This window comes from Eriocheir sinensis, chromosome 51, assembly GCF_024679095.1.
Source record: "Eriocheir sinensis breed Jianghai 21 chromosome 51, ASM2467909v1, whole genome shotgun sequence".
In the NCBI taxonomy this organism is placed as follows: Eukaryota; Metazoa; Arthropoda; class Malacostraca; order Decapoda; family Varunidae; genus Eriocheir; species Eriocheir sinensis.
Genome location: NC_066559.1, coordinates 6748110 through 6759756, shown reverse-complemented (window position 1 = coordinate 6759756; position 11647 = coordinate 6748110). Strand labels below are relative to the sequence as shown.

The following is an 11647-nucleotide window of genomic DNA, read 5'->3' as shown; positions in this document are numbered from 1 at the left end:
AGCTCAGACCACGGGGATAGAGTTCTTGCTAGGTGCGACCAGTCAAAGAAGGTTACAGTCATGAATAAGATGTGATACAAACAATGTTCACAGAATGAACAACAGCAACTAATGCAGTGGCATTAATGCATTATAATTTGTTTTTGTCCTCATGATAATACCGTTTTCTTTCCTTTGACCTTCCCCCTGCTGTTTGTTCTGCACAGGTTCCGGACGTTCGAAACACAGGCCGTGGCAGATATGAGAAGCAGCGCGGAGGTGCGGCAGCTGGCGCGGTGGGCGGCGGGGCTGGAGGCGCCGCCACACCTGCTGGTGCTGGGTAGGCTCTCATACGCTGCCGCACAACACACTCACACACTCATCATCTCTCCCTTATGAAACTTGGTGTGTGTCTTACACGGCACCTTCGTTATTCTTCAACTATTGCAGTCATATTACACAGAAAGTCTTACAAGGCGCCTTCAAACACTCACACGCTCATCACCTTCACACACACGCACACACACACACACACACACACACACACACACACACACACACACACACACACACACACACACATCTCTCCCTTATGACACTTGCTGTGCGAAATCTAACACGGCGCCTTCGAATTTCAGCAACTATTGCAGTCATATTACATAGACAGGACACTAGAAGCATTTGCTGGATGATTAAAAACGCCATCACCCTCACAACCACTTTACAAGTTGGCAGGGACAACGGAAGCCTGCCAGACGATATTGGCTAACACTTGATGTTTTCCTGAGCCAGAATGTTGCATGTTTACACTGTTGTGGGGTCTAAAATGAAACACATTCAACAGAAGGAGTAAAAAGAAGGTTGGAGCAGAATTAAGAAACAATTCTTTGGGAGGTAAAGTTCCCATCATCCTCCGTCGCTGCTTCATATACAGATCCTTCTGAAAATCTAAGTCTGAGCCCAACGACCGCCAGGAGCTTCTACAGCCCGTCTCCTCCACCCTCAGGCTACTCGTCGTGGATGCTTCGGAGGATGATTTTCGCGAAGGGTCCGCTCCTGCATGATGCACTCGACTTCCTTAAGGACATACACAAGGTGGTGGTGCCTCTTCTGCAGCAGGTGTGCCGACCTTGACGAACAACAAATGCTTTCCTATTTTTTTTTATGTGCATTGCATCAATCTTTTATGTTATGGCAACATAAGAAAATACTGGCATTATAATAGCCATCAGGCAAGATCGCTTCTTATCTAATATTTATTGTTTTATGCATATAACTTTTCATAAATAACTTTCAGATCAGCCAGAGAACTCGAGTGGTCGTAACGTCCCAGAGCAGGTACAAGAATCACGCAGACGTTGGAGAGAGAGTAATTTCATTTCTTGCCGATCCAAACTATGACTGGAGCGAGGCCGCGTTCCTGCACTACCTGTGGCGGCACCCACGACAGCCGCCACAACCTTCACCGCCTCATGCATCCTCTGCGAGGGTTACGAAGAAACGAGGGAGCCGCCGCGGCGGAGGGCCCCGAGACCACCTGGTGCCCGGGGCGGACGACGGCGGAGTGTGGTGGTGGGACACGATTCTGCCACTGAGCCTGGCGGAGAGCAGCGAGTGTGAGGAGCTGTTCCTCAGTGGCCTGACACATCACTCTTTGTACACCAGCGAATTCCTCAGGTGTAAAGACGACATCCACGCAAGCACCGTCACCCTGAAAGACCAGGTCACGATGCTGCTCAACCTGGTGTGCAACTCCGTGCTGGGGGGACTCGAGAGGACACAGCAGGGAGGCCTCGAGGGGCTGTGCTGTGGTTAACGACGAGGAACGCAGCAGGGAGGCCTCGAGTGGCTGTGCTGTGGCTAACGACGAGGAACGCAGCAGGGAGGCCTCGAGGGGCTGTGCTGTGGTTAACGACGAGGAACGCAGCAGGGAGGCCTCGAGGGGCTGTGCTGTGCCTGAGAGATAGATAGATAGAGATAGATAGATAGTTGAATGAATGGATGGAAAGATAGGAAGATAAACTGATAAAAAGTCGGATGGCTGAATAGCCAACCATCTGACTGATGGACTATTTGATAAAGACAAGCTGGCGGGTCAGCGGTCAGCGCACACGTGTAAAACGGTGGATCTCCGTCGATGGTAGACTGCTCTCAACCATCGCCAAATGCCTGAAGATCGCAGCTTGTACATATTTTGTCTGTCTACCTCTTCTTGGTCTTCAGTTCCCTCTAGCTGATCGACTGGATCAAACATGAGCCGAACAGAATCACGAGGATCGGCCATGCCGCAAACAGGCTTGGCGCACAACCAGTGGCCCTCGAGATGCTCGAGACGCGCAGCCCCAGGCGGCAGAAAAAACAACACAGAGGGAAGCCACCAACCAATGAAAGGACGCGGTGCTTCATGAATGTTTTTCTTCTCAATTTTCTTATTCTGTACAAAAAATACTTTCATTAAATAATTAAACAGATTCAACATACGGCACGTGATTTGTAAAATAAGACAAAAATATGTATATTAGTCAGTTCCTCCAAAAACTCTACATAAAAAGTGAAATTAAGAAAGGAAATTTAATAATATCAGAAGGGGAAAAATGCAAAATAATTCATGAAGAAAGGTTATACACACACACACACACACACACACACACACACACACACACACACACACACACACACACACTCTCAAACTAAATCTTGCTACAAAATGTACTGCAGATTATTGGAAGGAAAATAAATAAGCTCTACAAATATGCATGCAAGCAGCAAGTGATTACTTGTGCCAGTTACGTCCAGTTTGAGCGTGGTCTAAAAATAGAACAGGAAGGGAAAAGTTATCCAGGAAAGGCTTCACTGTATACACGGCAGTTGTGTCCGGGGGTTGTGTGGGTTTGAACACTCCATGAAGGTTTCGACACTCCATGAAGGTTTGGACACAGCACATCCTCAGGTATGTCTGTCCCGCCGCCGCGGTGTACCTGGTGGCCACGCAGGTGTGCAGCAGCTTCCTTAAGGCCGGTGAGGCCGAGCGCCATCCGGGGTGGGGCGGCACGGGGCCCTACACTCCGTCCTGCCGCGCCCTCTTCACCATCACAGACGTCGCCCGTCGCCAGGCAGCCAACGTCAGCCTCTTTATACACGACCTTCAAGGGTATTCGCCTCCTCACAAGCTCAGTGGAGACTGGAGGGCGCGGGCACCCCCCGGCCCAGGCACCAGACCGGGCTCCGGCAGCTTTTCCGCGGCCGCTGGGGCGGTGCGGCAGCTGCTCCTGAAGAGAAATTCGCCGTCAGGAGCGTCCACGGCAGACTACTCCCCGCTGGCCGCCCTCCTTCCCTCCGTGCTGGCCCGCCAGGCAGGGGGTGAGGGCAGCGCCCCGAAGCTCACCACCACCACCACCACCAGGATAGACGCCGCCGGTGGGCTGCTGCCCTACGTGCCGTGTCAAATAGCTACCTATGCTGACCCCGCCTCCGCCACCGCCTGCTTTAGGGAGAGGCTGAGAAAGGATGACTCCTTATGGATCTTCTTCATGGGAGACTCCAAGATTAGGAATCTCTTTTATGAATTTCTCTCAAGAACTGACGATGAGCTCCACTACATGCTCAAACTTCCTGTAAGTCTCAAAGACTATCGATTAATTACATTTGTTAAAAAAAATGTGTTTAAGCTGTTTATAATGACAAAATTATCACAAAGCTCTAAAGCAAACCCTAATCTGAGGCAACGTCTTAAAAGGTACAGTTGGTCTTTTTTTATTCGTAGAACGGCAAAAACAACTACACCTTGGTGCTGAACAATGTCGCGGTTCTCAATATGGATAGAGAAGCTTCCAGCGTGGAGCTGCCTGGACTGCGTGTATCTTTCCAGTAAGTGTTGTGAGGTGCAGGACACCAGGCGAAGAGCGCTGCTCAGAAACTGTATAACTCTCCCCTGACCCTGCGGCAATACCCTGGGGTCTTAATGGTTTGTTTGGGTGCTCCGACAAATGTTACCTCCATCTTAATGGAGGTCACGGAAGTATGGCAAATGGTAGAAATAATAACCATTTCAGTTGATAAACGCTAAAAATGCTTCTGAAAAGGATGAACAGAAACATACAAAAATATGTTCTCAAGAGATCAGTCGATCGGAATACATCAGAAGTTTCTAAATTCCTAATTACTCATAAATCTCCGTCCCTGTTCATCAATATACCCAACTTTCATTTCAAACTCTTAGTCACGGAGTTTAAAGAAAACTTTAGGCAACTAAGTTTGACGCGGTCAACCATTTCTGTCTGTGAACTATTTTTTGATATCCTTGAAATTTAAAAACGCAAGAGGATAAGGAGTCTGCAAGAGGCCAGTAGTCCTAATCAAAGCAGCTCCTGTGAACATAACCCCACCTAACATCACTACCCATAAATTTATCTAATCTATTTTGGAACATGTCTGTCGTATTGGCACTCACCACATGACTGCCAAGCCTGTTCTATTCATCCACCACTCTGTTGGTAAAAAATTCTTGCCAATGTCCTTGTTGTATCTGAATTTATCAAAATCAAATCCCATCACTATGAGTCTTACCCGTCTCTATTTCCTTGAAAACCTTATCAATATCACCCTTATTGAGGATATTCATCCGTTTATAATCCTCGATCAAGTCTTCTCATACCCATCGCCTTTATGGAGAATCCAACTTTAATTGTTTAAGTCTTTCTTCATACGGCAAATTTCTTAACCCGTGAATCATCTTTGTCATCCCCCTCTGTAGATGTTCTAACATTTTGATATCCATTTCAGAGTAAGATGACCAGGACTGAACCGCATTATCGAGATTTGTCACTAATGCTAAATATAGCTTGAGGATGACTTCAGCGCTTCTATTTCTTAATCTCCTTGAAATGTATCCTAGTACACTATTTGCACGATTTCTAGGCAGAATGAATTATGCCCCTGAACAGAGATCAGAGCTCACTAAGACCCCTAAAACTTTTTCATGCCTGAACCTGCAATAATTATGTGAAAGGTTATTCCTGCCTACACTCAAAATATTGCATTTCCAGACATTGAACTCCATCTGCCACTTCCTCGCCCAATCATACAATCTGTCAAGTTTATCCTGGAGACAACTAGCGTCCTGATCCGACTCAATCACTCTGCCGATCTTTGTCATCCGCAAATTTGCTGACATTACTAATAACTTCAATGTCTAAGCCATTGATTTAAATGATAAACAGCAGTGGACCTAATACCGACCCCTGTGGAACCCCACTCGTACCACAGCCCCAGTCAGATTTTTTTACCATTGATTTGCGCTTTTTTGCCTCCTATTGCTAAGCCACGCCCTGATCCAATTAAAAACTTTCATATCTACTCCGTGAGCCTGTAATTTAAGCAACAGGTGTTGGTGAGGAAGTCTGTCGTACGCCTTACTAAAATCAAGATATAGTATATCAGAGTTTAGATCTCTTTCTACCGCCTCTTATTTCTTTATTGTTGAGGGCCAACAGATTGGTGAGGCACAACCTACCCTTCGTGAACCCATGCTGCAAGTCGTGAACTAAGCTATGTTTCTCTAGATCAGTGGTTCCCAACCTATGATCCGCGGACCGGTGCCGGTCCGTGGCTTATGATTTACTGGTCCGCCAAATTGCTTTACTAGTCACTTTATTTTGTTCATGATTTAAGAAAATAATAATCTGTCAAAGCATTTTTTCAAATAAGTAGTTATAATGAGAGAAAAAAAAAAGAAATGTTTAGAGTATGGTGTAACACCCGCCGGACAGACGAGAAAGAAAAAAAAAGAAAGAAGAGAGAACGAGAGACAAAAAGAAAGATAGAAGAAAGAAAGAGAAGAGGAGCTAAAGCTAGAGAGAGGGAAATCGGATTTCTAATTTCATTTGTAAAATATGAGATTGTACGTTTTGGTGTATTGATAGACCTTGCAATAGGTACATGAGTCTATCACCATGACAGCTCGTCTTTTCCATGTCTACTGTAGTACTAAGTGCTGTAGTTAGTGCAGTATTTTTTCCCCTCATGGAGTCCATTTGAATAATTTAGCCTTTATAATCACTTTACTTTGTATAATGTGAAACATAACAGTACATGGTATTGTCCCACTGAATTTCAAATTGTTAAAAAAAAAATGTATTTGGACTATATAAATGTCAGTGTAAGCTTGGATCTATGCCTATAGCACTAGTCTGCAGAATTTTTTTCACTTGCTTTGAAAAGGTTGGGAACCACTGCTAGATGATTCCGAATGCTCATGGCTATTATCGACTCCTGCATCTTGCCTACAACTGATGTTAAACTAATTGGGCAATAGAAAAAGGCAGCTGACCTTTCTCCCTTTTTGAATATCGGCGTGACATTAGCTACTGTCCAAAGGCTGGTCGCATTACCAGAATTTACCGACATCTTCAAAATATCGGTGAGAGGGCCACTGAGAACCTTTTTGCATTCCATCAGACCTCGTGGAAATAATATTTCGTCAGGACCTGGCAATTTATTATTCTTAAACTTATCTAACTTATCCTGGACTACCTGCCTGGTGATTAATATATCCCTCAACTTGTCGCCATCCCCTCCCTCATATACCTGAACCCTTTCTGTAATGGTCGTTAGATCCTCCTGTGTGAAGACTGAGTTGACGTTCAACATTGTACTTCTATTTCCGCAGTTTTCCACGAGCTCACCTGTGTTTGTTTTTAGCGGTCCAATTCTCTACCTTGTTTTGTCATATACATCTTAAAGAAGCCCTTGGAATTACTTTTTGCCTCTTTTGCTACTCTAATCTCATCAATCCTTTTTGCCTCGCGGGTGTTTTCTTTACCGATCTGCCTTGTTTAGCATACCTTCCCTTAAAGTGTATTTCACCATTCTTTATTTCCTTATAAATTCCCCTCTTAAAGCTTATCTTATGTTTTAGCCCGGGTCATCCACTTAGGACCATTGTTTCCTTTCCTAAGTGTTCGCTGACGTATACTCGTATGCTGCCCCTGCCCCTCTACTTTTACTCTAACTAAATTATTGTAGGTTGTTTCTACTTGGTTCTCCCGGAAATAGGATTCCAATCCACGGTTTTGGCTCCCATTTAAGGCATTCCAATTTACTTCCACAAGGTGTCTTCTAAGCCCCTTGTAATTAGCTCTTCTGTAATCTGTCACCAACACAGGGGGCACCGCCCAATCCAGGTAAACCTAATCTCCCTGTAGTCACTACGCGCCGTATTACAAGTCAAACCCGAGAAGTTTCGGGTCCCTACAGAGCTCGGGATGAATAACTCGGAAGGGACCCGAAACTTCTCTGATTTGACTTGTAACACGGCTCCTAAACCGATCTTGTAGGGACCCGCAACTTCTCGGGTTTGACTTGTAATACGACCCTACATCCTAACTATCCCCATCTCCACCTCACTTATATTATCATTGTTAGTTAGGACTTGCCTAAAATGTTAACCCCTCTAGTATGTTCAGTAACTACTTGCTCGAGAAAATTATCTTGTAATACTTTATAAAAATCCTCGGATTCTAGAGCACCCACCACGCCTTCAAGGTCCATATTCCTAAAGTTGAAATCCCCCATTGTGCAGACATTTTTCTTCCTGTTCGTCCTGCCAGTCTCTTGTAGTAATATGCCAGCGTCCTGCTTGCTAAGGTTAGGTAGCCTGTAAAGAGCCCCAAGAGTTAGTTCGTATTTCCCTCTATAGACGTCCACTCAAACTGATTCCGAGTCTTTTTTTTTTTAACCGAAATGATAGCAGATCATTCAAGTGTGTCTTTAACATACAGTTCAACCTCTCTTTCCCTTAATCCCTTCCTATCTTCATGAAACATCTGGTAACCAGCTATTTTAAATTCCGACTTGAAGTTTTTGTTTGCAATATCTACCCATGTCTCTGTGATTGCTATTATATCGAAATTCTCTATGCATGTTTTCCCTTTCAGAAGATCTATCTTATTTCTGCAACTCCTACTGCTGGAATAAAAGCCTTCAGTCGATCCTTTGCTATAACCCTTCGATTAATTCGGAGATGCCTGGGTGGATTCTGCGTTGCGGCCACATGTATTAATCTTCCCCCCTCGCCTATCATAAAAAATCTGAGTTGTTACTTGTCGGTCACAACTCACCACTAACGGGCTGGGGCTAGCGAACAGGCTCCATCCAAAAACCTACTGGCGCCGCTATAGGCAAGGACGTATATAGAAAAAAAAACTAATATCTCACAAAAATCTAGCCCAAGAAGCCACTCATCCTTTCCTTTTAGAAATACCAATAAATGAGGTGCAACTTTTCTACGTACAAAGGACCAGAACTGCACGAAAAAGGCAAGTGATGTCATTCTGGTGCCAAAGATTGTTTGGTTTAAACAAGTTTTTTTGATGTGTGTTTCTAGAAACTTATTATCATAAACTTTAACACCGATTTCGTTCATAGCGTTAATTGCTATTGCGCTGGACATATCAAAAGCCTTTGATACGGTATGGCACAAATCTTTGCTTTCCAAACTACCCTCCTACGGTTTCTATCCTTCTCTCTGTACCTTTATCTCCAGTTTCCTTTCTGACCGTTCTATTTCTGCTGTGGTAGACGGTCACTATTCTTCCCCTAAACCTATTAACAGTGGTGTCCCGCAGGGCTGTGTCCCATCTCCCACTCTCTTTCAGTTGTTCATTGATGATCTTCTTTCCAAAACACACTGTCCTATCCATTCTTACGCCGATGACTCTACTCTGCATTACTCAACTTCTTTTCATAGAAGACCAACCCAGCAGGAACTAAACGACTCCAGGCTGGAGGCAGCAGAACGCTTAGCCTCAGACCTTACTATTATTTCCGACTGGGGCAAGAAGAGCCTGGTGTCCTTCAACGCCTCAAAAACACAGTTTCTCCACCTATCCATTCGACATAATCTTCCACACAACTATCCCCTATTCTTTGAAAACACTCAGCTATCACCTTCTTCTACACTAAACATCCTCGGTCAATCCTTAACTCAAAATCTCAACTGGAAACTTCATATCTCTTCTCTTACTAAATCAGCTTCTTCGAGGCTGGACGTTCTGTACTGTACAGTTCTTTTTCTCCGCACAGTTGCTATCCATTTACAGGGGCCTTGCCCGCCCTCGTATGGAGTATGCATCTCATGTGTGGGGGGGCTCCACTCACACAGCTCTTCGTCTCATCAGCTCTCCTCCTCATACTGAAAGTCTTCTACCTCTTAAATTCCGCCGCCATGTTGCCTCTCTATCTTCTATCGATATACTCATGCTGATTGCTCTTCTGAACTTGCTAACTGCATGCCTCCCCTCCTCCCGCGGCCTCGCTGCACACGACTTTCTATTCATGTTCATCCCTATATTGTCCAAACCCCTTATGCAAGACTTAACCAGCATCTTCATTCTTTCATCCCTTAAACTGGTGATCTCTGGAACAATCTTCCCTCATCTCTATTTCCTACTGCCTACGACTTGAACTCTCTTTCAAGAGGAGGGTATCAGGACACCTTTACTCCCGGAATTGACCTCTCTTTTGGCTACTCTTTAATCTTTAGGAGCAGTTTCATTATTGTTTTATTTTTTGTGTGCCTTTGAACTGTCTCCTTTGCTGTAAAAAAAAAAAAATAATAATAATGCCATTGTTTCTTGGCCGGAACTAACACTATGCACGCCTCAAACACCGAAGACGCGTATGGGCTTTTGGGCTGACTCCTGGCTAGTGCCCGCCACGCTGGCACCACGAAATGAGCCAAAAGAACACTTCCTCTGATTCCTTGAGGTGAGAAAGCAACAAAGAGAAACTTATCGCCAAAATAGAATTAGAAATGATTATACCACGCGGCAATTACGCTGCCGTATAATAAGACAAATATACATTCACTACAAAGTGGTGAAAATGATTAACGAGAACTATTTGCAGTCTGAAAAGAAAACATGGCAAAATATCTTAATGAACGTTTCTAAGAAGAGTAAATTTGCGCAACTTTAAGAAAGCCTTGAAGGGGCTAACGTTCACTAACGAAAGACCACTGATAATCTGCTTTTATAACACGCAGCTCAGACCACGGGTCTGGCTCAACAATTCAAAGGTTACAGTCATGAATAAGATGTGATACAAACAAACAATGCACACAGAATGAACACGAGTAGCTAATGCAGCGGCATTCCTTGCATTATTAAGATTTTTTTTATGATGATAATACCGTTTTCTTTCCCCCTGACATTCCCCTGCTGTTTGTGATGAACAGGTTTCGGAAGTTCGAAAACGCAGCCGTGGCAGATATGAGGAGCAGCGCGGAGGTGCGGCAGCTGGCTCGGTGGGCGGCGGGGCAGGAGGCGTCGCCACACCTGCTGGTGCTGGGTAGGCTCTCACACTCATCATCTCTCCCTTATGACACTTGGTGTGTGAAGTCTAACACGGCGCTTTTGTTGTTCTGCAACTATTGCAGTCATATCAGAAAGAAAGTCTTACACGGCGCCTTCACACACACACACACACACACACACACACACACACACACACACATATCATCTCACCCTTATGACACTTGGTGTGTGAAGTCTAACACGACGCTTTTGTTGTTCAGCAACCATTGCGGTCATATTACACAGCAAGTCTTACACGGCGCCTTCGTTGTTCAACAACTATTGCCCTCGTATTTCAAAGACAGGACACTAGAAGCCCTTTGCTGGATGACCAAAACGCCATCACCCTTACAACCAGTTTACAAGTTGGCTGGGACACCGGAAGCCTGCCAGACCTTACATTTGATGTTTTCCTGAGCCAGAAAGTTCCATGTTTACATTGTTGTGGCGTCTAAGATGAAACACATTCCACAAAGAGTAAAAAGAAGGATGGAGCATGCAGACTTAAAAAAAAATTCTTAGGGAGGCAAAGGACACCGAAAACCTCGTAATAAAATAATAACTTTAATGGCTGGTTAGCGAACTCGGACAGGACAGATTTCGTGTGAATAATGTTCCCATTAGCCTCCGTCGCTGTTTCATAGATTCTTTGGAAAACCTGAAAATGACCCTGAGGAGGCCTTACAGTCCGTCTCCTCCTCCCTCAGGCTACTCGTCGTGGATGGCTTACAGCATGAATTTTGAGAATGGTTCGTTCCTGCATGATGCCCTCGACTTCCTTAAGGACATGCACAAGGTGGTGGTGCCTCTTCTGCAGCAGGTGCGCCAACCTTCACGAACAACAAATGTTTTCCTTTTTTTATATCCGCAATGTATGAATCTTTTATTTTATGGCATGGTAAGAGAACAGACATTATGATTGCCGTCAGACAACTTCCCTCTTCATCTTTTATGTATTGTTTTTTTTACGTATGTAACCTTTGATATCACACTTCAGGTCGGTCAGCGAACTCGAGTGGTCGTAACGTCCCAGAGCAGGTATAAGACTTGCGCAGATGATGGAAAGAGAGTGATGGAAAGAGCATTTCTTGCCGACCCAAACTATGACTGGAGCGAGGCAGCGTTCCTGCACTATCTGCGGCGGCACCCTCAGCAGCCGGCACAACCTTCACCGCCACGTGCATCCTCTGCGAGGGTCACGAAGGAACGAGGGAGCCGCCGCGGCGGCGCAGGTCCCCGAGACCACCTGGTACCCGGGTCGGACGACGGAGGAGTGTGGTGGTGGGACACGATTCTGCCGCTGAGCCTGGCGGAGA

General features: G+C 45.2%; 2 protein-coding genes across 2 annotated transcripts in view; both read left to right on the top strand.

Moving 5' to 3' along the window:
- The first annotated feature begins 845 nt into the window (after positions 1-845).
- Positions 846-2411, top strand: LOC126982609 (uncharacterized). Its single transcript, XM_050834801.1, has 2 exons — positions 846-1098; positions 1277-2411. The coding sequence occupies exons 1-2, from the start codon at positions 1000-1002 to the stop codon at positions 1793-1795; spliced, it is 618 nt and encodes a 205-aa protein (XP_050690758.1). The 5' UTR covers positions 846-999; the 3' UTR covers positions 1796-2411.
- Positions 2412-2698: 287 nt separating this feature from the next.
- LOC126982422 (uncharacterized) overlaps positions 2699-11647 on the top strand; it is a 9739-nt gene continuing 790 nt past the window's right edge. Inside the window, exons 1-4 of the mRNA XM_050834468.1 lie at positions 2699-3715; positions 10214-10326; positions 11039-11151; positions 11329-11647. The exon at positions 11329-11647 is cut by the window's right edge and continues 790 nt beyond it. Of these exons, the coding sequence (XP_050690425.1) occupies positions 2901-3715; positions 10214-10326; positions 11039-11151; positions 11329-11647 (1360 nt within the window). The 5' untranslated portion in view covers positions 2699-2900. The remainder of the gene's footprint in view (positions 3716-10213; positions 10327-11038; positions 11152-11328) is intronic.

Excerpts from the sequence above, each read along its gene's own strand:
- LOC126982609 (XM_050834801.1), top strand. The coding sequence starts at position 1,000 with ATGCTTCGGAGGATGATTTTCGCGAAGGGTCCGCTCCTGCATGATGCA. Across the intron at positions 1,099-1,276 it reads TGGTGCCTCTTCTGCAGCAG|ATCAGCCAGAGAACTCGAGT; the intron begins GTGTGCCGACCT and ends AATAACTTTCAG.